At 41.7% G+C, this 27,231-nt stretch overlaps 1 protein-coding gene across 10 annotated transcripts in view; it reads right to left on the reverse strand.

The window, feature by feature from the left end:
- Positions 1–388: 388 nt before the first annotated feature.
- The window catches only part of CDC42BPA (CDC42 binding protein kinase alpha), a 183,992-nt gene continuing 157,149 nt past the window's right edge, over positions 389–27,231 (reverse strand). For 7 of the 10 annotated variants that reach the window (XM_039568935.1, XM_039568934.1, XM_039568933.1 and 4 more), the window contains 9 exons: positions 26,453–26,515; positions 24,999–25,592; positions 22,992–23,089; positions 21,502–21,586; positions 19,885–20,008; positions 18,451–18,568; positions 7,296–7,413; positions 6,409–6,566; positions 389–5,241 (listed from right to left, as the gene is read on the reverse strand). In XM_039568935.1, the coding sequence (XP_039424869.1) occupies positions 5,110–5,241; positions 6,409–6,566; positions 7,296–7,413; positions 18,451–18,568; positions 19,885–20,008; positions 21,502–21,586; positions 22,992–23,089; positions 24,999–25,592; positions 26,453–26,515 (1,490 nt within the window). In that variant the 3' untranslated portion in view covers positions 389–5,109. Of the gene's footprint in view, positions 5,242–6,408; positions 6,567–7,295; positions 7,414–12,176; positions 12,363–12,609; positions 14,474–18,450; positions 18,569–19,884; positions 20,009–21,501; positions 21,587–22,991; positions 23,090–24,998; positions 25,593–26,452; positions 26,516–27,231 lie in introns of those variants that run through there. The other 3 variants (XM_039568938.1, XM_039568937.1, XM_039568936.1) reach the window with 3 other exon arrangements.

Below are 27,231 nucleotides of genomic sequence, written 5' to 3' on the forward strand. Positions count from 1 at the left end.
ACCAACAATCCAGCCTCTAGCACTAGGACAGCTGAAACGTTTGAAGTGTAACTACAAATGAAGGAGGAACATCAAAAGCACTGACCACAACTCTTTACCTATTTCTTAGGTCAATCACAGCACAGGTGACCTAAGGAAAAGGTCACGAAAACTGTAGTTCAATATAGCAAAGTATCCAGTGCCTTTGTATTTTCAAAAGGATCTGGTCATTTCTCCTGAAAGCTATTAAAGGGAAATAGATTTTCTCACATATTCCTTTTCTTCTCACTGTGCACTTGTGCAGATGTGTTAGAACCAGTGTGTTGTATCTTCAAGAGCACCATCAATCCCCTTTCCATTTCCTCCTCAAAGCTTAATGTGGGGAGGTGGGAAAAAAAGACAGAACATCTGCATTTCTAACAGTTCCCTGTTTTATTGCAGTACATCAAAGGAGGTTAATATTAAGTGTGTTACCAACATAAAATATTGGTGGTAAGTCATTTTTACATTGTTGACTGTTCCACCTTAAATATTTCTGTGCAAAAGAATCTACATCATTGTTCTGTAGCAGAGAATCTCTTACAATGTCCCCTACAACATTGAGGGCATTAAACAAAAGAGTGAGAAGAGGCAAAAAGCAGAATCTTTCCCCCACACGCACACTTGTCAGCTTTTATACTCTAAAACAAAAAAGTGATTACATCTATGCCATGCAAAACTGTACAATAATATTACAATGAAAAACCTAAAAAACATATTTTAAAAATAAATGATATGAAACTGTCATACATAAAAAGGCAGGTATAGCAACACTGGTTTGTTTGTGGATTTCTTCCCTGTAGATGTGACTTTCTTAAATGGAGAATGAAACTAGGTTGTACTGAGCTGTGGCTGGAATGAGAGGAGTTGGAATTCAGACTGGAAAGCCTGCAGCAGAGCGGCTTCTGGGGGTGTTTATCTGTATAAAGTGTGAGCACAAAGTGCACAGAAATGTGCATTTTGTGTTAGTGCAGAAAAGTTGTCCCACTTCCTCCATGGAACGGGCTCATATTAACAAAAGAACCCACAGCAGGAACTGCTACGTGCCACTTCGATTCTCAGACTAAGGCTCAGGAGCTGTGGGTACTTGCACTGCAGTAAGTTTTACCCTTAATGCATTCATGTAAAATTAAACAGCATTCACAAAATGGAAAAGAAACCCTTTTTCCACCCAAGAGCATGTTTGTCCTATCATTCAGGGTCTGGCCATGCAATACAACACGGGGCCAGAATCTGCTTCTGCATTAATAATCCAACTGTTCTGTTTGGAAAGGCTGCCACACACTATGAACCAGTTAGGTGCAGTTGAACTACATTCCTATAAATAAACAATGCTTTTTGGACTTTTTTGGTATGGCAAGACCCTTAACTTCCCTCTGCCATATACCTGAGAATAACACACCTGGGTTGTAACTCATCAGAATCAAATCAAGGAGAGAACATTCCTGACTCAGTTTTGAAACTCACTTAAATGGGCAAAATGCACATTCTTAACAAGCCACAGCAACTAAGGGAGGGGAAAAGAAGCAACTACTTCACCACAGCCTCAGGAATGTTTTTTTGAAACCACCAGCTGTCTTCTACAGGCCAAAGGCAAGAGAGAAGAGAGTACTGTAACGCTGCTTTTGGGTTTATGAAATGTGGGAGGAAGCCACATACTTGTGTGTGCACATGTGCAGGGGAAAACTATTTACCAAACCTATTCCATCCTATAACCTGGAATCCTTAGTAGCTGCCTGAATCTGTTCAGATCCTTGTTGCCATTAGAAGAGAAAAAAAAAAAAGGCAAACCTCAACAACCCATCTGTTTAAGCACTGTCAAAAATGCAAACACCTTCAGTCTCAGCCAAAAGGAAAAAAAATCAGCTAGATACACATCCTGTGTACAGAGAACATGTGCCACAGTCAGGAATTCAGTGGGAGATTTTAAGCTCCCAGAACAAAACACAGCCCTCGACCTGTGAAGTTGAAGCAGTGCTACAGTGCAAAGGAGCAAACATCAAACCTCAGGAGACAATTGCCTTGGAGATACCAGTCAAGAGTCTTACAGTTCAAATGACCAAGTTACTTTTCCTAGCCCAATGAGCCTTTAGAAAGCTCAGCTGCAGTATGCATACCAACAAAGAGAGATGAGTGTGGTTTCAAACTGAGTCTGTAACCAAATGGTCCCCAAATATATAAAACTATTGGAGTCCTAGGAGAATTTTTCTCTTTTCAAATAAGTGATGTGGCCATTTGCTTTTCAACTGAGAGAACAGTTGCTGTTTCTCTTTTGAACAGACATGTATAAAAATGCACAGGACCAAACTAATGCTTAAATAAATCCTAGCAGAGACTGCTGAGGCTCAGACATTGTAGTGTACAAACATCGTAGGCCTGTGGAGCTCTCATCCTCTGAGCTTAGTGTTGTAACACAGCTCTGCCTGAAAATGCCAGGGGTTGGTATCAATAGATTGCAGGCACTGGAACCGAGTAAACACAGGGGTTTACTCAATTTAATTGTTTGCTGTGTTGTGGCTCTTTGGGTTCCATTTTCAGATAGAGCTTTAGCACAACTGTGAAAAAAAAAAGTCCATGGGAAAATATCCTGTGACCCTCTCTCAGGGGACTGCCATGCAGGCTGCTCTGTCTTCAATGACTACTCTTTACATGCCTTCTCTCAACATCAAAATAAGATTATTGTTTAAATACAACATACAGTAAATACAAAACTAGTCTGCAAAGGCTTTGAAAAGTGTGTGGACATGCTTCACCAAAACAAGGGAATTGTGGCGAAAAAGCAGTGGCTATACTTGAAGCGATATGCAGCCTTTAAAAAGAAGCTGATGTGGAATTTCAGTAATGCCAATAACACCCTGCCTATCTGTCCTTCGGAAATACATAAACTTTTCTGGGAGGAATTACTTTCAGATGCTTTGCTGTTTGCTAAAGCTTTTAATTTCAAATGCCAGGCTTGCAAAGTAGTAGGTTTGAGGTGAAAACAAACAACACAACCAGCTTGCTACTCTGAAATACCCAAAAAGGAGAGAGACAGGCATTTGATATGATGGTTTCTACAATAATTTCTTGAATTCCTGTCCCAAAGTAACATTGAATGAGCTTAAACTTGGATAAGCCTCTTGATTCAGAGTGAAAGAGAAATCTTACCTAGGAGACCCAGCATGATTAAATGGATTAGATGATCTGTGTCTTGTTCCCTATGTCACATTTAGATCATACCTGGAAATTACTGTACATGCTTTGAACTTACCTATAACTTCTATTAGGGAAGACAGAAACTGCAAAACCCCAAACACCTCTGCGTGGGTGAAACTCTACAACTGCTGACTGCAAGAATACAGAATGGTTTTATGAGAGCCGTAACAAGTTTCTGAAACCCACAAACCCCAACATTCTAAATACAAAAAGCCCTTGTGTGTTTGAGTATGGTCATAGTATGAAGTCAGCAACAATACTACTGGGAAGAGAGGCTCGTCCCGAATGAAAAGCACATCTGCCTTGCTAACTAAAGAGAAGAGACATCTTCCTCTTACCATACATAGGTGCACCAGTTTTTCACTTTACTCTGTCGACTGGGTGACCACCTCAGCTTTGTATTGATTTTTCCAACTTCAGTGGGTTCTGCTTTCCACTGCAATGCTTCCTGCCCTCCAACCTGCCCTGCTTTTGGAACCAAACAGCAGGTGAACACATAGAAACAACTGCAAATTGCACAAACCCACAGCACAGGTAGGGGGCAGAGGAAAACCAACCTTGCCAGTGCAGCAGTTGTGGGTCACTGGGCATCTTTGACTACCACAGTGTGAACAGTGTGAGGTCAGTCTTCAAGGTTCTTCATTGCTACAGTGAGAGCAAAGCCAGCCAGGGCCAGCTTTGGGCTAAGGGCACTCGTTTGGCTGATGTGTATTAGCAACCAGTATTTGGTAATGACACTAAAGAGTTTGCTGCTTAGGGATGGTCAAGGAGATGTGGAAGGCTGCTCCCTTCTGAGTTAAACCTGCTCAAAGGCTGACCCAGGGAAACAGTTTTCCTGCTGAATCCAGCTGCATTGAACTCCCTTGCTGCCTGAAGGACCTCTCCTGTAGCTGCTGCAAGGCTCCAGCTCACAGGTGGCACACACGGAACCAGGGCAGCCACCGGGCTGACCAGTGCCCGTGGCTGCTGGGACAAGGCCTTGCTGCCAACTGCTGTCATTTTTGAAAAGGATGGGGACTATGAGGAAAGTAGGAATTACAGCTTCAGTTCTGCTACGGCCAGGAGGAGAGAAGTGTTGTGAGAGCACTGCAGGGGCTGTGCCGGCAGTGCAGCGAGCGCTGCGCACACGGAATCTCTGTCCTGCGGGAGGTTTTAGCCAGGCCTCCGAGTCTGTAAATCACCGAGCATGAAAACAGGGACAACACAAATCTTAAATTAAAGGCTCTCTTAAATAAGCATCCATCTTCTGCTGCATACACAATGCTTTTTTTCTTTGAATATATACATACGTATTTTACTCTAACATCTGCGTATTTATTTAAACTCTGTACTGTAGTAAAATATGCATCATTTTAATCAATAAGGATTTGCTGGCGACAATCAGATTGACATTCAAACGTGGTGGCTGAAAGCTTTTATGTGCCTCTGACATACTGATCATTCCCCAAGGAGGGGAAAGGGGTCTCTGTGCTACTTTTGTACAGTACAATGAGCTATTGTATGAAAACAAAATCCTTCTGAATTTTCTCTTGTTGATACTGGTCTGGTCTACTTACGCTACCTTTTGGGAAGTGGGAGTGGGATAAATATGTCTTTAAAAATGAAGCAGCTGTAACCACAAAAATGAAACCAATACTAATACAAATCTACAGCATCTGATATTTACCAACACCCTAGCTTTGCTCATTTGCTGCTGTCAGATCTGGGGAGGTGAGGCAGTGCCGAACGGTGCTGAAGACAACCAGCTTTTACCTTCCTCTGTACCCCACTCCCAGATCGTTTTCAGACAGGGAATGGGGAGGGTTAGGAGGATGAAGGTGAGAACTGGAGCAAGTGAAGGGGACAGCCATGGGGACAGCAAGCTGATGTGATGCCAAATCTGAATGCTGAAGCAGTTCATGAGTCCCAACTCACGTGGTCAGAGCTCTCCAGGGAGAGGCTCTTGGTCTTGTGAGGAGAAACCGGGCTAGGAGGGCTGCTGAGGTTGGAGCTGTTTGATGCCGTCGAGTGTCTTGGAGAGTCAGAGTCCTGCAGCCCAGAGACACACAAGAACACCAGTAAGTGACAGGATAGCAAGTCTGAGGGTGACTGAGAGTGTCTCAGCAACAGTGGCTGCATTCAAGGGCCTCTGTGAATTTTGCTTGTGTCCAAAAATACTGAGGGATCTTTTTTGCGCACAACTTCCAGGGAGACGTGAGATTAAGTGGTCAGGTCACTCTGCTTTCAGCAGGCGTAAGTGATACTGACGTAAGGACACAGCACCAGTGGGATTCTGGCAGTCTGTGTGTTGCCAAGGGCTGCTTGGCCAGCAGAGTGTGTAGCTTCAGGCTGCCTGTGAAGCTGCAACAGCTCCTGCCTTTTCACAGACCATGACTGAGATGCTCTTGCACTAAAATGAGAAATCTTTGTGGCTTCATCACAGCTCCCTCTTCTATGCCAACCCCAGGGTATCAATTCAAAGCATCCTGTTGAGTTATTGCAGTTTGATCTTCCAGAGTACAGCAGGATGCAACTCTGAGCCTGAATTTGGGCCCACAGCTGCCTTCCAGCTTCAACTGGCAGGACATATCCAGTACCACGAAAAGTCTGTGTGATCTCTCATTTTCACACTCTTTGGTAAGAAAATGGGTTGGGGAAGTTTTGCAGGCCAGCTTCAGATCGAAGCCTCCCATGTGAAACATTCTTGGCTGAAGGGACTGAGTTTAGGACTGGGCAGGATTTCAGTCCTATCATAGTGACAGTCTCGACTGCACAGAATAAAAATCATTAAGTCCAGTTCCTGCTCTAAATGAAATTACAATTCTTAAACTACCTTGTTAACTTCTGAGTACAAAACGTCTCCTGTGAAATGGTTGCTAAGATAGCTTATGAATCTTTGCACATAAAGGTCAAAAGGAATATCAGCACTTCAAGCTGTGGTATGTCACTATCAAGCTGTTACTATAATGGGCCAGAATTTGGGGGAGCATCACTACCCACACATCTCCAGGTAAGGAGTGCAGAGAGTTCTTTCTGCATCTTAAATACCAGGACCAGAGCTGACACTTTGACCAAAGTCTTTTGCAGCCTGAAATACAGGAAATCCATCTCTCCACTGTCAACGACTCCCCAGCTTGTAGCCAAACCCATGGCAGGACTGAACTGCCTCATCTGTATCAACACCCTTAAGGCTCCTCCTCTTCTGCTGTCACTCACCTCTCGCTCGTAGTCCCTTGTGGGTGCATCGCTGCCCTGGTCCAGGCCCCCCGAGGACAGGGACCCGTCGGAGGGCGATGCCATGGGCTGGCGCTTTGCTCCGTAGCTCCCTCCCGAGAATTCCCTCCGCAAAGCGCTGCCGTTCTGTGCAGATGATCCTGCAACACCCAAGGAATCGAACTGTTACAGACCCCACTCAACCCACTAGGAACTTGTTTAGGTGTTTCTCTGGCTAGTTCTGCTTTCCTGCAGTGTGTCCCAAAGTCCCGAGCTCATGGCTTGCAGGCTATGTGGGCTTTTGTCTGCTGCAATTGTTCCTGTGGATTCTCCAGTCCCTCCCTTGGCATGCCAGCATTGGAACACTTTACCCAGCACAGCCACAGCGTTCCCGACAAAGGTGGCAGTTGTAGAAACAGCTGTGGGGGCTGCATAATTCCAGTGGCCTCTTTTCAATGCAATGCCACTCTTCCATTCCAGCAGCCAGTTTCCTATTGCTTTATCTTCACACTGGCAGCAAGAGAGGCATCAAGAGCTACACACAGCTCAGCGACAAAATTAATAACCATGGAGCTTATGAACAACTTGTCACTGATTTAAAATACTTGAGCAGGACCAAAGCAGCCCCAGGGCTAAGAATGCAATTTGAATTCTAACACCAATTTAAAAAACTTGACAAATTACAAATGTGGGACTCTCAAAAGCACTACCTGCTTATTCCCGTGCTCCTTTGAAAGCAGGATAAAATACTCTGCTGGCCCTTGGCAGCAATGCAGTCAGCCATCACTCTGGAAAATCCTTATCGAGCATGGACAGAAGCAGCTGCAGGCAGCCCTTTCCCTGAAAGACTTGTGCACAGCCCCCAAAGCAACACAGCTCTGTTTGCTTACGTGCTGCTAACCCGCTGCTCGCGCTCATGGATCGTCCTGGCTCCGTGCGGGACTTTGTGATCGACGGGATGCTGACGGAGCCGCTGAACACCGTCCGGCTCTCCTGGGGCCGAAGGTTCTGAAATGCACACACACACGACACGTTCACTTATCCACTGCTGGCTCAACCTTGCATTCTGTGGAGCGAGGCCCCGAAACACATTAAAGCCCCGACCTTACCAGAGCCGAGTATCTGGGCAGCAAGTCAGCAAAAATTGCAAAATAATATTCTGCAGTTTAGTGCAGAGACTGGCAGCACACGCAACGCGGCAGTGAAGTGCTGAATTACATGGACATGTGCAGGCAACTGAAAGAATACATCTAGTAATTCCAGAATTTCCCTGAAAGGATGGTTTGCAAGCCTAATTAAGCTGCTGTAGATATATTCAAGTTACACTGCCTTCTTTCTGAACACAAGCTTCCAAGGATCTCATTAAAATTTCTCTTTGATGCCATCATTTGTGCCATGATTGTGTAAGTGGTTACAATAACCAGGTTAATCCCTAAGGCTTGCAGAGTTATGAACAGATAGTGGATCAATCTGTATAGCAATTACTTATGAAATTCCAAAGGTGTTAACAGCATCCCTCCAAACCTACACCAGCTGAGCCAAAGTGAGAAGCAGCCTCCTGTTTCCAGCCTGCACAAGGAGGAGGACCAGAGCACATGCCACTGTTTTTCTACGTATTTTGATTATTGCTCCCATTTTGAATCCTGAGAGTTCCAGTGGGATTTTCCAAATTAATCACTTACTGGACTGAAGTGGTCCTTTACTGAGGAGATAAACCACAATTTCCCTACTTGGATATGGCAGTTCCTCAAACATAACTTGTCTTTGAAAGAAGGGGAAAGAGTACTTTGAAGTGAGTTCTGGGAGATTTTATTTCTGCTTCTGTTAACCTACAGCTGACCTTAGGGGAGAAGACTTCTCAGATTATTTAGCCCCTCTCTCTGTATATGAGCTGGCTTCCTAGCCCAGAGGGACTTGCCCATGTGTGTCATTTCAGCTCTGGCTAAATATGAGACCTCGTCCTGCTCATCAATAGAGCAAGATTTGCACTATTAAGTCAATACCATTAACTGGAATTAGGTTCAGGGAACCTTCACAGATGCACAATGTGAAAGAACTGCAGAGAGCTCTAAGAATTACTTCCTTTACTCTTTACAGACCCCCCTCTGCAATAACTGTTTGTTTCCTCCTGTTTATATGTAATTATTTCCCCATCCTCACTCTGAGATGAAGTAGCCACATGTAAAACAATAGTTGCAACTGCAGTACTTCTTTAAACGAGGGTGTTATGAAAAGTTCAGACCAGAACAAAGATTCCACCCCCACGAGGATATTCTCATAGGCCCTCAGTACTACCCATGCCTCTATCTGTATTTTAAAATGGGTAATTAAATTGAGGCTTTGTAAGGAACAGATTTTACACAGGTCAGACTTTGTCAGGTAGATTTTACCAACCTGCTGCCAAATCCAGTCTTGCAATGATCCTTAGAATCATTGCTCTGACAGACTCCTTTGATCTTACAGTCAACCCTTGGCTTTTCATTCTCCCAGGGTGCCAGAAATGGCTGATTTTTAACGTGCAGCAAATAAGAATTAAAATCTCTCCTCTGTTCCCAGATGTCTCACAAACACCAGCAAAAGAGAATCAGACCTTACCAATGAAAAGCCCTTTTTCATTCTCCCTTCTTCCACTGCTGCACTATGAGGATTTATACCTAAAGGCTTAAAAAAGTCTCTTAAATTATTTGTGGGATTATACTGCTGTCTCTTGCTTAGCTTCCCCCCTTTTTTTTTTTTTTGTTTCTAAATGTGAATAACCGACCTACTTTGTAGTACAAAATACTGAGTTCCTGCTTCCTCACCATGCAATAAAGTGAGATGCAGAGTTTGAGCATCCTGGCTGTACCTAAACTATGGAGGCTCACTCCCCATACGATACACAAAGGAACTGAGGGGCTGAGGGATAAGTTACTGCTGTGTCTTGAGAAAGAAAGGAAAGCCAAGTGCAGCACCACATGTGCACTGGGGTTAGTACACTGGGGTTGCAAGGCTGGTATAAACCTACAGTGGATCATTCTGCAAAGAGAACAATTATGTTTAATGATAAGGTGATTAACCTCCTTCATAGTGACTGAGCAGACAACATACAGACATCAGGGGAAGGAGGGAATGGGTGGGTGCACAAAAAAAGATTCATTTGGTTTAATAGTGTGTTCTAGAGATGATTATTTTCCATTATCTCAGTTTGCAACGTCCATGTAATTCCTCGTAGAAAGTCTCTCCACAAAGCAAATCTTTCATTGTTCTTTGTTCTAAAAATAAAATAAGCACATGCCAGAGATGCTGGCATTTTGGACCTAACCTCCTGGAAGTGGTGTGCACATGATGCAGGAAGGGGATTCAAAGGAAAATAAACGGTGGTTATTAGCGGTAGTTATGAAGCAGCACAATGCAGCAGGTTAAAAACACAAAAAAACAAAAGGAAACCCGAGCTTGCTTTACTTAGAGAGACAAAAACCCCTCATTTCAAGCAACAATTGAAATCCTAGCAGGAAAATTCATCCCCACTGCTGAACCAAATGGAGAAAGGTGAGAGAAGAGGTGGGGGGGAATGAGCAGCAGACAAGCTGCTGCTGAGCAAAGTGAATCACTGTGAAATGGGGTGAGAGGCCCAGAATAGTTCGGTGCCTCCCATTCCAGCGGGAGAGTGGAGCTGTGGGTTACGTAGGTGCAATCGCTGCCAGTGTTACAGAGCCTCTGCTCCCGCTCCAGCTGCCCCCTGGGCACCTTCTCTGGCACTGGGATGAGGGACAGGGTCTGACTGGACAGGTACAGCACCCACAGGAACTGCTCCGCCTCTGTTCCTCTGTCCATTGCGCTGCTTGTTCTTGTTTCGGGGTTTGTTTTTAAAGTAGTGCTCTGTTCATCACACTATAAACCTCAGCATTTAACTCTTCCATGAAATAATACAACAGACTCTAAAAGCCTACTTTAACAGGTCATTTTTCCAACTTCCCTATGGATTCCATGCTGTCCTGGTTCCAATATCCAATCCTACCTGGGACCATGGCACTCTTCTTACACTAAAATCTCCAAACACAAAGGGAGGATGGACAGACATGAAACCAAACTCACAGCCTGGCTTTCCTTACAGCTTCCAGCACCTCTACCCTCAAGCCAAAAAGGAGACAAACACTTTTCTTCATACAAGACTAAGCCTCTAGTGCTCTAAGAAGCTAACAGGGGCAGGATCTCGACCCTCCAGGTTGTGCACTTCACTTTTCTTCCTCTAATTTAGGCTAGGAGGCTGCAACATTAGGGTGAAGGATGCTCCTAAAGAAAAAAATTGGAAGTTATAGTCTGAAACACCAGGGGTCATTCCTTACTGATCCCAGGGAGACTACTCACATGAGAAAGGGAGGGTAGAGGGAGGGTCACAGTCCGGTGATACACTGCTGCATATTAAACACAGACAATTTTATAGTACAGTTGGATTAAAACAACCCTGTAAAAACCAGAACTCAAATACAGCTTCAGTGACCCTATAATGACCCTCTAGGAGAGAAACAGCTTTCAATTCAACTTAACAGTTTTGGGGTTTTTTTTGCATTTCAGCAGAGCATTCCTCTTGTGTTTAATGGCTGTGACAACTGGGACCTCACAGCAGTGACACATAATCATGCACATAACCAGTCAAAGCTCAGCTGTGCAAATTGGTTTTGGAGCCATATGGAGGAGCTCTATTTTCCTCCTGCATTTTTAAATCCTGTCTAGTGTTGGATGCAGGTATGTTTCCAAAACCTTCCCAGCAACAGGGATCCAGCATGGCAGCCCAGAGGCACTCAAAGCAGCCTGGCAGTGAAGGTTTGCCATAAGGGGTGTCCAAGGGCCACAGAAACCAAGAGCAATGTTCCCATGAGAGCAGTGGGCACGGCCTGGACCCACACAAACTCTGAGCAAACAACAGCATCACACACATCTACCTACAGGTTATTCCTGATTATCTGTGAGCCTGTTGCAGGCAGAACTGCAGGCCCCAGCACGGCACACAGCTGAGATGCACAGCAGGTACCTGTGTGCCTGCTTCACTTTGGTTTGTGTTTCTGTAGGACACAGCACCCCCAGGCAGGCAGACCTGGATGCACAATGCAAGAAAAAAAGGAAAGACTACTTCCATCTCTCCAATTTACAATGCAACTAGAAGGATGCCTACAGAACAGTATCCTGCCTCAGCCTCTGCCTGTAACTATCAGGGTTAAGAGGATCTACATCACCAAGCTGCCACCATCTTTCATTTTTAGCTTGTTTCTAACATATTCTAACTTCACTTATTTACTTCAACCTAGAAACTACCCGAGGCACTACGTGTGTCTCTCCTTCTGTGTACAGTACTGTGCACAAATTCTCTCATTCCACATGAATTCATCATAAACAGCTTGAAAGTGTGGTCCAGCAAAGATCCAGAACCTCTTCCTAATTCAACCTGGTATGCAGTACTCTGACTGCTGGAGGATGAACACTGTGGAAGAGAGAACTTATCATTCAAAATTCCCACAGCCTTCCTGATGATTAAAAATGTTATTTTCATAGCAAAACGTTCAACTCAGTCATTATAAACTTTTCTTTTTTCTTAGGCCATGAAGTGTCTGTTTCTTGGCATGTCAGAGCTGTGGGAAGACCCCAGCTGATAGCAGAAAGTAAATTGTCTGGGACAAAAGAAAGTGGAGGGGTGAAGGAACAGCTTACAAGGGGTTTTCTCCCACGTTAATAGCCAGGCAAAAGGAAAACCACACAGTGTTAGTAGAGTGAACACCTGACTCAGCCGTTCATACCCTCAGAGTGATAAAGTCTGGAGTACCGAGGACAGAGCGTGGAGGCGGGGAAAATGCAGGGTTTATGAAATCGTGAGAGAGGAATTTTTCAGCTGAATTAACAGTCATGTGGTAGATGTGCTCAAAGTTGCTCGGAGAGGAGATCAGACGGGAGTGATGATGAGGGAATTGATAAGGGGAACGCTGCTATCAAAGACAACAGAGAGAGAAAGCAATGAAGGATGGTTGTACAGGTTACATCGGCACCAGCAGTTCCACAAGCGCAGTCAAACACAGAGCAGGGACAGCAGACAGCAAACCCTGCAGGCTGTCAGCACACAGGGTCTGACACTGCCACCCCCAGTCCTCTGAGCACCTTCCTGACACAGACTCTGACGGGCCTGCTGCCCTTGCTGTTGCTAAAACATTAGAAACAAATAAAACTTTTAACTCATTGGGAATAGATTCTAATATTTATTATTTTTTGATATTTCAAAGAGCACCACAGTTGTAAAAGGTGCTTTACAGACAGTTGAGAAGCATCAGTTCCCTGCCTTGAGGAGCTTACAATCTAAAATAGACATAACACAAACAAAGGAAGGTGAACACAGGTGAGGTGGTGTGGGGAGAAGAAAAGATGAGCATACACAGCAGTTAGAGATCGTTAAGAGATTTCCTTCTGTTATTCATGCATTTTAGAGATTCCATTAAAATTATCACCCGTACAACAAACACAGAGTATTTCCAACAGGAGGGAACGGTCTTTCGACAGGGTGGGGACACAGGCTGTGTGGGAAGGTGAAGGGGTTAGTGCCAGACAGGTGACTAAGGCCCATGTCCTGCTCCACACTGGCTTAATCCTGACAGTGTCGAGGGGACCTGGCACTGCCATCCCTGTGCCACAGAAGATTAGGCCCTCCCTCAGCACACAAAATGTGAAAGCACTGGGAAATTCCAATGTTTTTAACAGGTCAGCTGAGCAGCACGCTCCAAAAGTGTGATGTGAAGAAGGAGAGGGGAGAAATAACCCTGCAAATTAAACAGGAACAGTTTCTCATTCATCTCTACAGAATGGGCTGACACAAGTGCTCTTAAAATTTGAAGTCATCTACATCCAGATTTAATGGAAGAGTGTTTCAAGGCTCCATCTCCCTCCCTGTGCCATCTGTACATGCTCAGCCAGCCTGCACTGGGCTGGTTTCCTATGGACACCAGCAAATCAGAACACCTTTTCTCCTTTCTAACTTCTAAGTTCCTCTTCCCCTCGTCCAACTGATTTCATCTCCTTAAAACAGATATTTCTGAGTAACATTAGAAATGTTAGGACTTAAAATATAAAATATGGTAAAAATATAGCTTACCCCTCCACTAAACCTAAGGCACTACTTTTTGTATGTGGAACGTATTAAAGTCTGGAAGAACATTAAGTCACATCCCAATACATATTATATCAAACATTATTGTTACTGTTTTCTTCATTTCAGCTGGTAAAATCCAACTTTTTTTTTTTTTTTTTTTTAAAACACATGGTTATTATGAGGCTTTGCCTGTTAACCAAAACATCAATTACCACATTATGGCATATAAGACATAATATACATTAAATTGTTCTTAGTAACTTTAGCAGCATCTAAATATCAGTACAAGAAGCCACCATTCCAAAAAGGTCCTGGACAGCAGACTTTGCCGAGTTATCTGCTCACAACAGAGAACGTGGCAGCAAAGCCAGCTACGTTCCTAAAAGCCAATAAGGGAGATATGGCAGTGTCTAAAACCACAAGCTAAAAAGCAGAGGGTAGGCCAGCTGCAGATCATGAAAATATTTAGCCAGCATTCATGAATGTGAGAAAGCCACGATATGGCAACATTTTAAAAATGATACTCCATGGCACTTTCTCCATGGACTCCACCATTAGATGCATGCATGGGGTTCCCATTTTCTTTAAAGAATACCAAATATAGATAAGTATTCATTTACTCTAAAAGTTTCTCAATTGAAACAAGCAAAGCTTCACACATCATCTAGAATGGAAGTAGAATGGCTCATGTATAATGAGGTCAAACTGAAGCATAATGTTCAAATATAATGGCAGTCAAGACCAGCTTTTGTATATAAAAATACTCAGGCATGCAGAATATGAAAGCAAAATCAATCCTGTACATCTGATGTACACAGAGAGGTGGTCTGTGCTGCAGTAAGTGCAGTTCCAGATTTCAGATCTTCACTACAAAGGAGCATCCACGATAAAGTGGCTTCAAGGGACAAGAGGGCAGAAGGGAGGCCAGACTGTACGGCCAGGTTAATTGGTGACAGGCTGCTAGGGAAGAAAAACATGTAAACAAATAAGTTTGGGGATACACTAACAGGAACGATTCTAAATTGTACAAAACAAGACAATGACCCAGATCCACAGCAATAAAACACAAATATGTACTGATTACTGCTCTGCTAACAGGAAACAACAGCTTCTGGTTTCTGACGTGTTGCAGCCCACCAACTTGTGTCCCAAAGCCAGAACGGGAGTGCTCACCATGAAGAAAAGAAGGATGCAAATTTACAGTTGCCTGAAACCCCCTAAATCTGATCTCTCTCTAAGCCTTAGGCATGGTTCTGCCCAAACACCAGGGCTCTACTGAAGTCAAGGGTGTCTGTTCACAGAGAGAACAATGTGGGATTAGGCCAATAGACTGCAACTTTCCACAAACACATCAGAGTGTCTGGTGCATACCAGGAAAACTGGGAAACACTGGAAAACAACACACAGAGAAAGCATCTTTCCCCCTCGTGTGGCTGCACCAGCAAGGGCAAACACACAGGCAGATATGTTGTACACAAGCAGGCACCTGATATAACACATCAAATAGAGCAAAAGAGTTTAAAACACTCCCTTTATTCTGGTTACAACACAAATTGAACTCTCTAAAGCTGCTCTTTTAGAAGACATCATTAAAACAGAGGCGGGCAGAGAGCAGGCAGGTTCTGCATCCACCAGGCCAGGGCTTAGGGCAGCACAAGTGCAGGTCCCCTCCTGCCAACAGACACAGCCCAGCCTACCCAGCAAGGGCAATCACTACCACTTCTGACTCTGCCTCTCTCAATTCTTGGCATTTCCCCTGAAAAAGGCAGTGGAGCTGCAGAGAAGAGTTTTGTTCAGATTCACATTGCATCTATGAAGTGAATATGTGTATATTAATGAATAAATATAAATACATCCATATACATAAAATTGTCGTTTGCTTCATAAAGTTCACCCATGTGTGCTAGGTAAAAGCTGGGCTGAGCTGGCTATTTAGCTTGTGACAATCTCATTCAACACAGAGATTAAAATATCTCTTCTCTACTAAAACCTACTTACCCTAAGGACCCTTTTGCCCACACAGCACTATACTGACTCCAGTGAAAGCTCATGGTGGTGAAAAATTTTTATTGGTAGATCCAGCCAAATTTGAAGGTGCTCAAATAAACCAGAAGAAACTGTAAATAAAAAGACCCACTCCACTCTTTCATGCACTTTCTGCATTCCAGTATCCCATAAAAAAAGTAGCTGTACCACCTAAAATAGCTGGATGAAGAGAATTTTAGCCGACATTAACCTTGCACTGCTTGCTACCCCCAGCCACAGCCCTCTTTAAATGCAAAAATGTATTTTACCATTCACTTCCACAAACAAGAACAGGCATTCCAAAAGTAAAGTGCTGCAATCTTTCCCATAGTTGGTTAAAAATAAATATCTTCTCTTATGAACCATGCTAATCTATTAAAAAAATACAAAGAAGATGTCCCAGCTGCAAAATCAGGACACATGCTAAGCAGCACAGAAATCCCCCAGCTTTTCACCTTTTTGGAATAAGGTAAGAAACTGGTGAAGTAATTCCATGTTCTGGAAGAGGAACCACCATACACATGAACTGTACACAGGGTTGGATGATTATTCTTTACCTTGTGTACTGATTCTCCAGGAAACATTCTCTGTTTCTATGACCTCTTCTGATACTAATTTTCTTTCCAATAAAACATTAGACTCAATACATAACCCCAAATGCCCACACAACTCTTTTTCTTCTATTTTTGTGCCTGATAAACAAAGTTCTTAGTCTGGAATGGATTAAATGAAAACTCAGTCCAGGCAAATACCTTACAGGAAGCTGCTGGAAAAGAAAAAGGTGCCTGGACTGAAGTAGCTCTTGACAGAACATTTATTTCCTGATTTCAAGTTACATTTTCAAATTCACACACTTTCAAGTCCCGTGCTTGATGCAATTTTGTACCAATTAAGTTAGGAATACAAATACAACATGACATTGCAAGGAACTGATGGAAAAATACACAACAAATTTGCTTTGTCTGCAGTGACATCTCCCAGCATTAAGACTGACACTCACTTGCAAAAAGGAGGTTTTAGTAATTAATAACTTTTGAAAAAGAAGCTGCAGCAGTGGAACAAGTGCAGTAATCAATTATATATCGTACACATTTTCTAATTCTTCTCATCACTTTTAAGTGTTGAAAGTGAATAATGAATTTTTTTCAAAACTCCCTATTGACTGGTAATAGCACAGTACCAGTCCTAACTTAAAACAGGACCTTTGAGCTAATACAAGGCAAGTGCAATAAGAATGGATTCCAAGCTGAAAGCCATTGAGAGATGACAGTGCTGAGGAAATGATGCAGAAAATCCCCTCCTACAGATAGAATCATTCCTTGTTTTACACTTGTCAGATGTGGGGCTTGATTAAGAGTCCTTGCAGCTTTTGATTGCTACGAACTTTCAACTACTGACGGTGTGACACAGGACGACTTCTGCTCTACCTACAGAGGTAGCAGATTATTTTCTCTGCTTGAGAAGAGCCACAAATATTTTAAAGAACTTACCAGAAATGGAGAAATGAAGAAAGGTTCTGATCTACAACCTGCCCTGAAGCAAATGATCATTCTTTGTCTAACATTAGACACATGCAGTCTTGTACGCAGGTAAGATAAACACTAGCTGCCAACATCTCTTGGATTTGTCATGTGTTTTCTAGACACAGCTCCTTCATTATGTCTTCATTTATAAAAATACACACATACAGTACTGGTTTTTTCTCATTACACTGAATATATTTGTTATTGAGAGCCTTCTCAGAGTGTGCCTACTATGAGCTTTAAAATAAATCAAAGGGCAGACCTTACAGTCAAGTGTAACATGAAAGTACCATTTGCTGCAAAAGTGAGGTAAAATGAGTATCCAAAGACCAGAGATTATGCTCCTAAACTCCCAAACTAGTGCAACTGCATGGTGCACTTTATTTTTCCAGCCTTACTGTTGTTTCCTCTGCACTTTTCAGCATCAGAAAATCCCAATTTCAGCATCTACTTCCTACTTTATGCACAAACTCCAAGTAGAAATGATGATCATTTTAGACAGCAGTTCTGTGCTAATGCCTGAGTCTTATGCTGGAACAAATTTCATCTGTTTTTATCATAACATCTCATCTTTCTTACAGTGCTAATTAGCATCTTCTGAATCACATCTGTGTCACTGTGGACGTGTTTAGAAAACCATACAGAACACATAAACACACAAAAGATGCTCAAGGTAGCTTGAAGCAAGCAGTCTGGTACTTCCTTATGAGCAAAGTATTAATTAGTCTTACGCTCATCATAGATTTCAGTAACTTCCAAATGAATATATTTTCTACATGAGGTTTTATGGAAATGAACATGTGCTATTACCTGTTTCCTTTTTCCGTTTTTCAACTTAAAAGGTTAGATTTTATGCAAGAAGTTCTGTTTCACTGAGACTACTTAATTCGGAGAGAACAGGAAAAATAGCACATTTGGCATGGAAAGAAATTCAGGCAACACACATTATTGCATTGCTACAGGAAAACAGGCTGTAAACAGATAGGCTAAGTTGGTGCTAAAGATGGGAGGAAAAAAAAAGGAACTGAACTACAGCTCACGGAGAAAGGAATTTCTCTTTCCATACCCACAAAGAGCACAGGCTCAAATCAACAAAATTTTGCCCCTTCATATGGGTCATAAAAATTATCATCAACACTGTGAGGCCAACCTGTCTTAAAACTCCAGAGGCAGTAGGCACTCCTCCTCCTCCTCCACTCAATGCCTGTCAACCTCCTTGTTTAAATGTTATTACATACAGCAGATCATGTTTAGCTCCATTTCCCTTGATACACTGTTCCTGATATGAAATACATAACTGGTCATACATTAAAACCATGCTTGTTTTTCTCTCACTTATTTGCAGCCTCTGCAGCAGTCAGTCACTCTCACATGTCCTGTTGTACTTACCATTGGGAGGTCTTTGAGAATCTGTATGCCATCTCCTGGACCCATATGTGCTATGTGGTTAAAATTAGTTGGGTTAGAAATTAACTTATTTCTCATTTCGGGATCGCGTAGCATCTCCCTGGAAGAGAAGATACTTTGTTTAGGGATTTCCTTTGACGTGAGGATGGGCATTTATAAAACACGTACAGCGTTGATTATCAGCTATTTTAAAATGGAAATTAGCCAGTCTTTTCCAACCTAAACAATTCCATGATTCTATGACTATTTAACATGTTAACAGTGACAAACCCCTGCTGTCAGTACTGGTGTGAAGAAGCTTCCAGCTTGAAGAGAGGGCAAGGGGCCAGGATAAAAGAATGCTGTTTACAGACTAACAGCCCATGTCCAGTAGTTACCAACATTCAGAGAATGAGCTGATAAAAAGCTCTGTAAGATGAGTAAAAGCCAAACTTACTTGTGATATATTACAAAGTGGAGATGAAAATGAGGTATAAAATATGAAAATAGAATTAAAATAATACTGCAGTACCTTTCTCAGTCTGTGGTCAGAATTAAAAGCTCTTCAAAATGGCAAGGATGCATTTCAGAACTCAGAATAAATAAAATTTTAAAGAGACCAAACGTCATTCAACTCAGAAAAGGCAAGGACAAGAAACGGAATTTTATCTCCACTACATACAGATGTTACTTTCCTTAGAGCGAAAAAGAAAGACAAGCTAGGAGCCAACCAATGGTGCAAGATGTTGGAAATTAGAAAAGCCAAGTACTCAGTTCTTGCAGTGTGGCTTAGCACAGTAGCAGGACACTTCCAGTGAGTGAGAGCAAATGGTCAATAACATCCTCTGCAAGTAGCACAGACCTGTTTTTGTTGCCATTTAGGAAAGTACTTGTAACCTGCTAAACACTCCTATTAGGAATACACCCTGAAGTTCTATGCCCCCTGAAGAGGTGAGCTTTGTGAGCTTTACAGAAACTTTATGTAGTTAAATCTACAAATCAAAGATGCAGATGTCCTGGAATACTGCTGAGAGTAAAACCTCCTTCAGAAAGAAAGCAAAGCCAGAGTCTGAGAGTAATTAATCCATATGCATAGTTAGCAGTGTAATCTTCTTTTGCAAAGTGTTTATTAGAGATCTTTATATATACACAGTGTATGTGCACACCTATGCACCTGCATACAGTATGTGGAGACATGCATTCCAAATTACAGCCGTTTCACATAATTCATCTGAACTAATTGTGCATCCAGCGCATATCCACAGTCCAACTGGCATTAACACAAATTAAACACTGAGGATTTACAGGGTAGAGAAGAGAAGGAATTCCCAAATGGGCATTCCAGGAAGCCACACATGAAGCACAACCCTGGCATCAGTCAGTGTCCTTCAGGGCCTACAGGCATGGACAGAAGACAAGTACAGGTGGAATACCGACCTCCTCTGCTGCATCCTCTCCTCCTCGGGCACGCGGAAGGAATAGCGCCGCTTGTTGTTGATGTTCCGAACCATCTGCTTCCGGCTGTTGTCCGACGTCTCAGGCACCACCAGCTCATCTCCCTCTGAAACCAGCACAAATATGGTGATGCAGCGGGGCAGTTCGTTACATATTCATGGAATCTGAGCTTCAACACATTTCCCACCTCTGCTCTTGCTAGTGTTGGACACCATCCCTTTCCTGTCAAACCTGAACAGAAGTTCTTTTATGGGTTTATGGGTTTTCTTGGCCACTACTCTGTTATGTAGCAACGGATTAAACCCTTCGTCACACACAAGCTGCCACACCTGTGCTCTCAAAACACCACTGATGCATTCTTTGAAATAAACATTTAGGTGAGCAGGAAGGGAATCTCAGTCTTGTCTCAGAATTCCCTTGGCAGTTCTCACTGAAAATCACTAGAACAGTCTTGTTCTGCCAGCTGTCTGGAAACGCCATGCAAGATTCTCTTTCATTCACTCCCTGCTCCAAAGAGACTACTGCTTTTGAAATGTTGGAACACTGATGCATTTTGGTGCAACTATGGGAAAAGAGAAGATTTTTTCCACACGTGTACATGTGGCCAAGGCATCTTTAATAGAGACATGAAAAGGAAAACACTGATAATGATACAACAGCTGTGTGACTTGGAATGAACATTGCAACTGCTCTGACTTGTTTTATATATATGGAGACTAAAGTGACACTTAAAAAGCTACTGCTCACTGACAGAACAGTTTTTGTACAGAACACAAACCTCTTCTTTCCTTAAGATCAACTCTAATGTTCTGTCTTTATTAGACTTGAAAATTCTCTAGACATACTTCCAGCATGTTCCTCCTCTCTACCACTGCCATTCCTTTCATACTAATTTGCTGGCAATTTAAATAAGCACTGAAACACTGCCAACAGCAGTATATTTTTCTAGAGTGTTTATTTCCACTGTTTTCAGAAAGTTGTTAACAAAAATTTATAGCTTTTCGTTGTTCAAACAGAGCATGTCCCCTCTCCACCGAAGAGGTTAAACAAAAGTTTAGGGAAATTCCGCAGGAGCATGCTTATGAAATGGGCTCTAAAAAGTAAGAAAAGTCAGAAAGATTCAGAACAAAAATAGATTTTTAAGCTAAAATTGTGGCACACAGTCATAGCTTGCCCTAGTAGTAAATTATGAATACATTGTATTACTTTAAAATGCTTGGGAAACATTTATTTAGGTTAAATATATTATTAATTTTAATCTAGTGCCATCAAAACGACTATTAAAAGTCTTTAATTGTGCAGGCTTTTTTAGGGAGTGTTCTGGCAGGTGATCCCACATTTGGAGGTAGTGCCTAGTCATTCTATTTTCTAGTTCCAATCTTCATTCAAGTCTTCATTGAATATTCAAAAGAAAAAAAAAGTTCAGAGAAGAGACACCATTGCAATCACTGTGGAATCCATAAGCTTTGGCTTTTTCCCAAGTTAACAAGCACACAGACATTTGAGAGATCCCTTTCTGCAGTGCACAGATGCAGGCAAAGAAAAACAATCTTTCTAAACAAAAATTTGCAAGATGAAAATTGGCTCCTCTTTACATACCTGCCATTTTGTTTTTGAAATATATTAATCTGACTGTCTCCAGGCCTAAAAGGTTTAGTGATCCTTCTGTATTCAAGGGTCGTACCTGAAACAAGGAAAAACAGTCCCTTGTAATACTCTCAAGAGTAACAATTCCAAGTCATTAAAGCCACAAAGAAGAGTTCAAAACAATTTTGAACTCTTTTTTTTTTTTTGAGAATGAGTACAGAGGGGGTTATCTAAAATTCCACTTCAAGACACAGGCTTAACACCATTCCTCCCAGCATTTAAATGAATAGCTCTGTTAGAAGTCTACTTCATAGATCAACTCAATTTTTCCTATTAGCTGTGCAAAGCAATAAGCTGAGCTTTTACTTTGTGTTAGTGGCATGTCACAATAATGCTTTGCAGATTGATAAGAGCACACACAGACTGCTAAAACCTACTGGTATTTGTGATTTCCAACATAAAAATCAAAGAAGCATTCCACACTCTTGAGTCTGTAGAAACAGGCTCTTCATAATAAATGGCCATTTTTAAGACTCCTAAGTGTAGTAATTTTGTTTGCTGAAAGTACTTTCATCCATTAAAAGGGGAGTCTTGAGCCAAATATTAATCGAAGTACTAAATCACATTCTACTGTGTAGGGAAAAAATGCTCCAACTGCTTAATAACTCAAAGTATGGACACCAGAAAGAACTTTCCCATAAAAGTACAGATTTGTCTCTCCTTGAGACAGTTAGTAGTTGAGTACCTTGATCTTTGCATTATGCATCCTCACAGCACTACCAGAATATCCTGGTCTGCATCTGCCATGTGGGAAATTGATATGCAGAGAGACTGAATGACCAACACAAGACCACAGGGGCAATGTCCTGCAGCTCTGTCACTGGAATGCCAGTAAAGGAATTGTGTTGACCCTGATACAAAGCTGAAGTCAGTCTAAACCACAGGGAAAAAAATGACTTTTATTTTTTCTTTCCAAATACAGCTGAGCAAACACCTTCTAAATACCAAGGAAGTGTCAGTTTTCAGAAACATTTTCCTTTTGATAAGAGATCCAAACCTGACATCATCCTGGTTTTGGTATTTCTACTGGTTGAAACAAAATGTTCTAACCTTGTCTGCCTACAATATTCTCAAGCAGCAGGAGATAGATTTTTGAAGGCCTGTTTAATTATCTTAACATCCACCATCCTTTGGCAGCAACACAGACACAATCAGTCCCAATGAAGCCACATGCAATTAATAGCAAGACATTCCTCTCATTATTACAACAGTATCAGTAAATCTAACACAGTCATATGCTCCAGACTGACCGTTCATCTAAACAGTGCAACCATGTGAGAAACACACTTTGTATCTTCTATTTCCAACAAAAATGCACAAGTTTCCTTGCAATAGCTCTTCTTTTACTTCAGTTATGTTTCCACAAGCAGTTTTAATGATGTCTTCTAAAGCAGTATTGAGTCTGGACATATTCCTTGGCCCATACTGAAATGGGAAGTTACCTTTTTGAGAGGAATAGTTTGAATCCACTCCATGGAGTTCACATCGAAGATATCAATTGCATTTTCACTGTACACGGAGAGGTATGGTGCATTGTAACCTGGGAGGGAATGATGAGGTATAGTGTCATGTGCTTTTAGACATGACCCAAAATAGGCAGTATCTTACAGTTTAACCATATTTATTTAATAAAACAAAACCAGTGCTTCATGATCCAACAACAAGCTTTGAAAAATGTGCTTTAACTCAAAAATGACCAAGAAATTTATTCTGAAGGCAAACCAGCACCACCTAAAAACTTAGAACCTCCATGACTTTTCTTTTAACTTTGCTGAAAACCTAATTCTTTATGAATTGTAAGAGATTACAATTTGCTCTGCCAAATACTGATGCATTTCACAGGTTTTTTTCTCCTAAAAGCCCCGTTTTTAATAAGAGCTCACATATTGTAAATGATGTGGTAGGAAAATACACTGCTCTATTTAGTAACTTTCACTTGAATGAACTGAGCTCCGAGTCTGGACTATACACAAGAAGAGCATCACTTGGAACTAAGCACCATGACAAAGTCATAAAAGTCGTGTTTCCTTAGCTTTAATTCTCCCTTCTCATTTTCTAGATTGTAAAGAGAAATCTTCTGCTACTTATCTGGCCCATTTCCCCAAGATGAAATTTGTTTCACTGCGAACACTTCTAAAGGAGAATTCAGTATTTCCATGGCAGAAACAAGACTGCCATGGTCTGCCAAGACTACCAACAGCATCCAAGTTGTGTTTAAATGTAACAGCTTTTGCTATAAAATATACCTCCATTCTGAGCTGGACTCACACCAAATCACTTCATTTAAGGCAATCAAGAAAGTGTCACAAATAATAACGGCCATTACAGATGAACTACATGTGAAAAATATCCATATTTCAATCTATCATAAAATCTTTTGGTTTGATTCATTCATTGCCTGAGCCCACTGTAATAATCAGTTGCTTAAAACTGCTTGAAAACCGGAAGTGACAAACACCCTGTAAAAGTTGCTCCTTCCATATTCAGAAGGGCCTTTGCTCAAACAAGGTGAAGTATTCCTCTCCTCTGCAGTGTGACTGGACTGCTGCCAGAGTGAGGTAAGAAGGCAGACTATTGTAAAAATCAACACAGAACTGGGCTCGTTCACTACTTGGAGTGCAGATTTGGCTAATCTTTATCTGCATTCAGAAAGACATTAAAAAGAAGCAGACAGACATTCAGGTTGGGATTTTTTCCCCCTGAAACTGTCATGAGATAAAGCCCCAGTTTGAAATAACGTGCAATAAACGTTTAACAGACCTTGGTGTAAATTAAAATCTTGCAAATATTACAGTACTTTTCCTTAAGGTTATGAAATAGACTTTTTTATATTGCCTGCTAGGCACTGTATTTTGGAAGGGAAGAGAGAGACAGGAGGGAAACTTAAAAAGTGACCTTTTGAAAAGCAGAGAGGAGATGAGTAAGAAGGTTGTTGACAAAAACTGCTGAGGAAGAAAGAATGAACAAATAAAGAAAGGACAAAACAGACTTTTAAGAAGGGATAAATACCATTAGAGAAAAGCAAGTCAAACTACCCGATCCTGATGACTCTCAGCATGAAGAAAGCTGGAACCACAATGCTGAGCCAAAGTACAATTCCATTCCAAGGCTTTAAACAACAGTCCAGCACTGCTGGTAGCAAATACATAAAGTTCCTGTTAGCCTCTGTTGAACCTGAAGCTTTTGGCTGTTTAGAGTTAGAAATCCTGACTCATGATTCCTCTTTGTGTTCCAGCACTATAGGTCAGTGCCAGAGTTGTTAAAACTAACATAAATGAGAATTAAACCCTCTGACTAGATTAAAAATGGTGACGGGGCCAAGAGCATTCATTAACCTATCAGGTAATTAGCCTTGAACTTCACCTCCTGTAGATATCAACACAAGCAGAGATCACTTCAGCAGACAGCACCAAAGACACAGACACACACACACAGAGAGCACAACTCACAGCAAGAAGATGGAGTTGCGGGCCACATCAACTCTTGTTGTCTGGATCTTCGGCCCTGGCAGTCGACGTAAACCCCGACGCTGCTAAAACACAGCAGGTATTCTTTATTTGAGATCTCGACTGCACAGATGGCATCGGTTGGCTGCTGTGAGATAAACGAGAGTGTGTGGTCGTCCGGATGGAGCAGGCTGTAGGGGCTGCCCTCTCCATGGAGGGCGTATTTTAAGAAACCTGACTGGTAGCCCACACAGAGACGGTCACTGAAGATTGACATCCACTGGACGTTGCCCTGCACCTGGATCTCCTTGATCTTTTTGTGGCGTGTCTTACTCTGATTTAGTTCGTAACAGAGGACCTGCCTTTTCATGGCTACACACAGGCAGGTGAGAGCTCCGTGGCGCACGTGTCCAGAAACTATTGACTGGCAGCCTTTGGTCTCTGCCAGCTTATAGAACTCAGTCTCCCTCCCATCCAGGGCAGCCACGGGGAAGAGCCGCACGTGACGGTTCCGTCCTGAGATTACTGCGATGAGCTGCTCGCTCGGGACCAGCTCAATCTGATGAACCTTCTTGTTGTCACCAACACGGATAATCTCTGAAACAAAAAACAAAACACCCCCCCCCCCCCAAATCCAAGTAAGTAATGGTGAAGTGTGAACTGATTACAACATGTATTTGTAAAGATGAACTAGGAAAGAAACCAAAGAAATTCCCTTTATTGCTTCCATACAATATTAAAAAGTACAGAATCAAAACTTGTATTTTAATAATACTGGATGTGGCAACTCTGGATAGACCTTTGGCTTTTCCTCATCAGAAATGGGAGGAGCAGATCTGATGCAGTAACAACCACTGTATTATTTCAGCATTCATTTCAAAAACAGTTTATAGCCAAGAAGCTACTGAATAAAGAAAAGCCTCAAGAAGCTGAAACATACGATACGTGTCATCTGTTGAATTAACTTGGGCCATCTGTTACTACATCTTGCAATACTGCACAGAAGTTTTCATTTCCAGTACCAAGGAGGAGGTTACACAAAGGATTCAGCCATGACTCTTACTGAGGTGCACAGCAGGAAATTCAAATGAGGGACGTTCCTACTGAATATAGTGTTTCACTGTGAGAATAATTTGCAACAGGCAGTCCAGAGAGATCATGGAACCTGTGTCCTTGGGGATTTTCAAGACCCAACCAGACAAAGACCTGAGCAACCTGGTCCGAAATTAGTATTGAGCCTGTTTCCAGGGAAAAAACCTTCAACTGTATTCCAAATGCTGTATTTTTGGTTTTGGAGAGGATACCCAAACCAGAAAACACACAGAATACCTTCTGGTCTCTCATGGAACTGTCCAGCTGATAATGTAGTAAATAATGAGAAATTAAATCAGAGGATATTGAATAAGAAAAAGATGATTTAGTATTAGGGAAATTATTACCAGTTCCTAATTTCTTACCGTCTTTGGTGACATGCACAACAAACAGCCCTTCTTCATTCCCCAGAGCTATTCTTTCATGGTCTATGACATTAAGGAAAAAAAAAAAGTTATTTTTCTTTGGAAGCAGTTTAGGAATCACTTCAACAATAGTGATAATCCTCATTAACGGAGACAGTTTTTTAATATACTGAAATAACTGTCTATAAAGTCAAACCTAATATATTCATGTATTAAAAAAAATTGGCAACCTCCCAATCTTTCAAATTTCTGAAAAAAGAAGTCTTTTCACATTTCTCCTGTTAGTTCAATTAACAGCTAGAAACATAATTTTTAACAAACCATTCAGAGCACTTAAGTCTAACACCAGCTTTGAAATAACTATATTATTATACTGAACTCATTTAAATAATCAGAGTTTCACATATTTTATGTAGTACTATTTAAAATGACTAAATTCATTCTCTGATCTTACATCTCTGTGTTCCCACCAGCAGATTTTTTAAAGTGAGTGATTTACATCTATTCTATAGTGCTAATTTTGCCCAGTTCAGGAATTATGTTTACGGAATAACAGAAGAGAAACGTCCAATTCTCAGTCCAAATTATTCATAATTATGAATACTGGTGAATAATTACGAATATGGGTGAATTATTCATGATTATGAATATGGGTGAATAGAGGGAATACTCTTAAAAGTATTCCCTGACAAAAGTACTGGCTAGTGAATTGCACTTTTCACTTAGGTCCATACACATTTCCATATGGGATAAAACCACTACATATTGTTCTTTATTCA

Source organism: Corvus cornix, chromosome 3 (assembly GCF_000738735.6).
Source record: "Corvus cornix cornix isolate S_Up_H32 chromosome 3, ASM73873v5, whole genome shotgun sequence".
Taxonomy (NCBI): domain Eukaryota; kingdom Metazoa; phylum Chordata; class Aves; order Passeriformes; family Corvidae; genus Corvus; species Corvus cornix.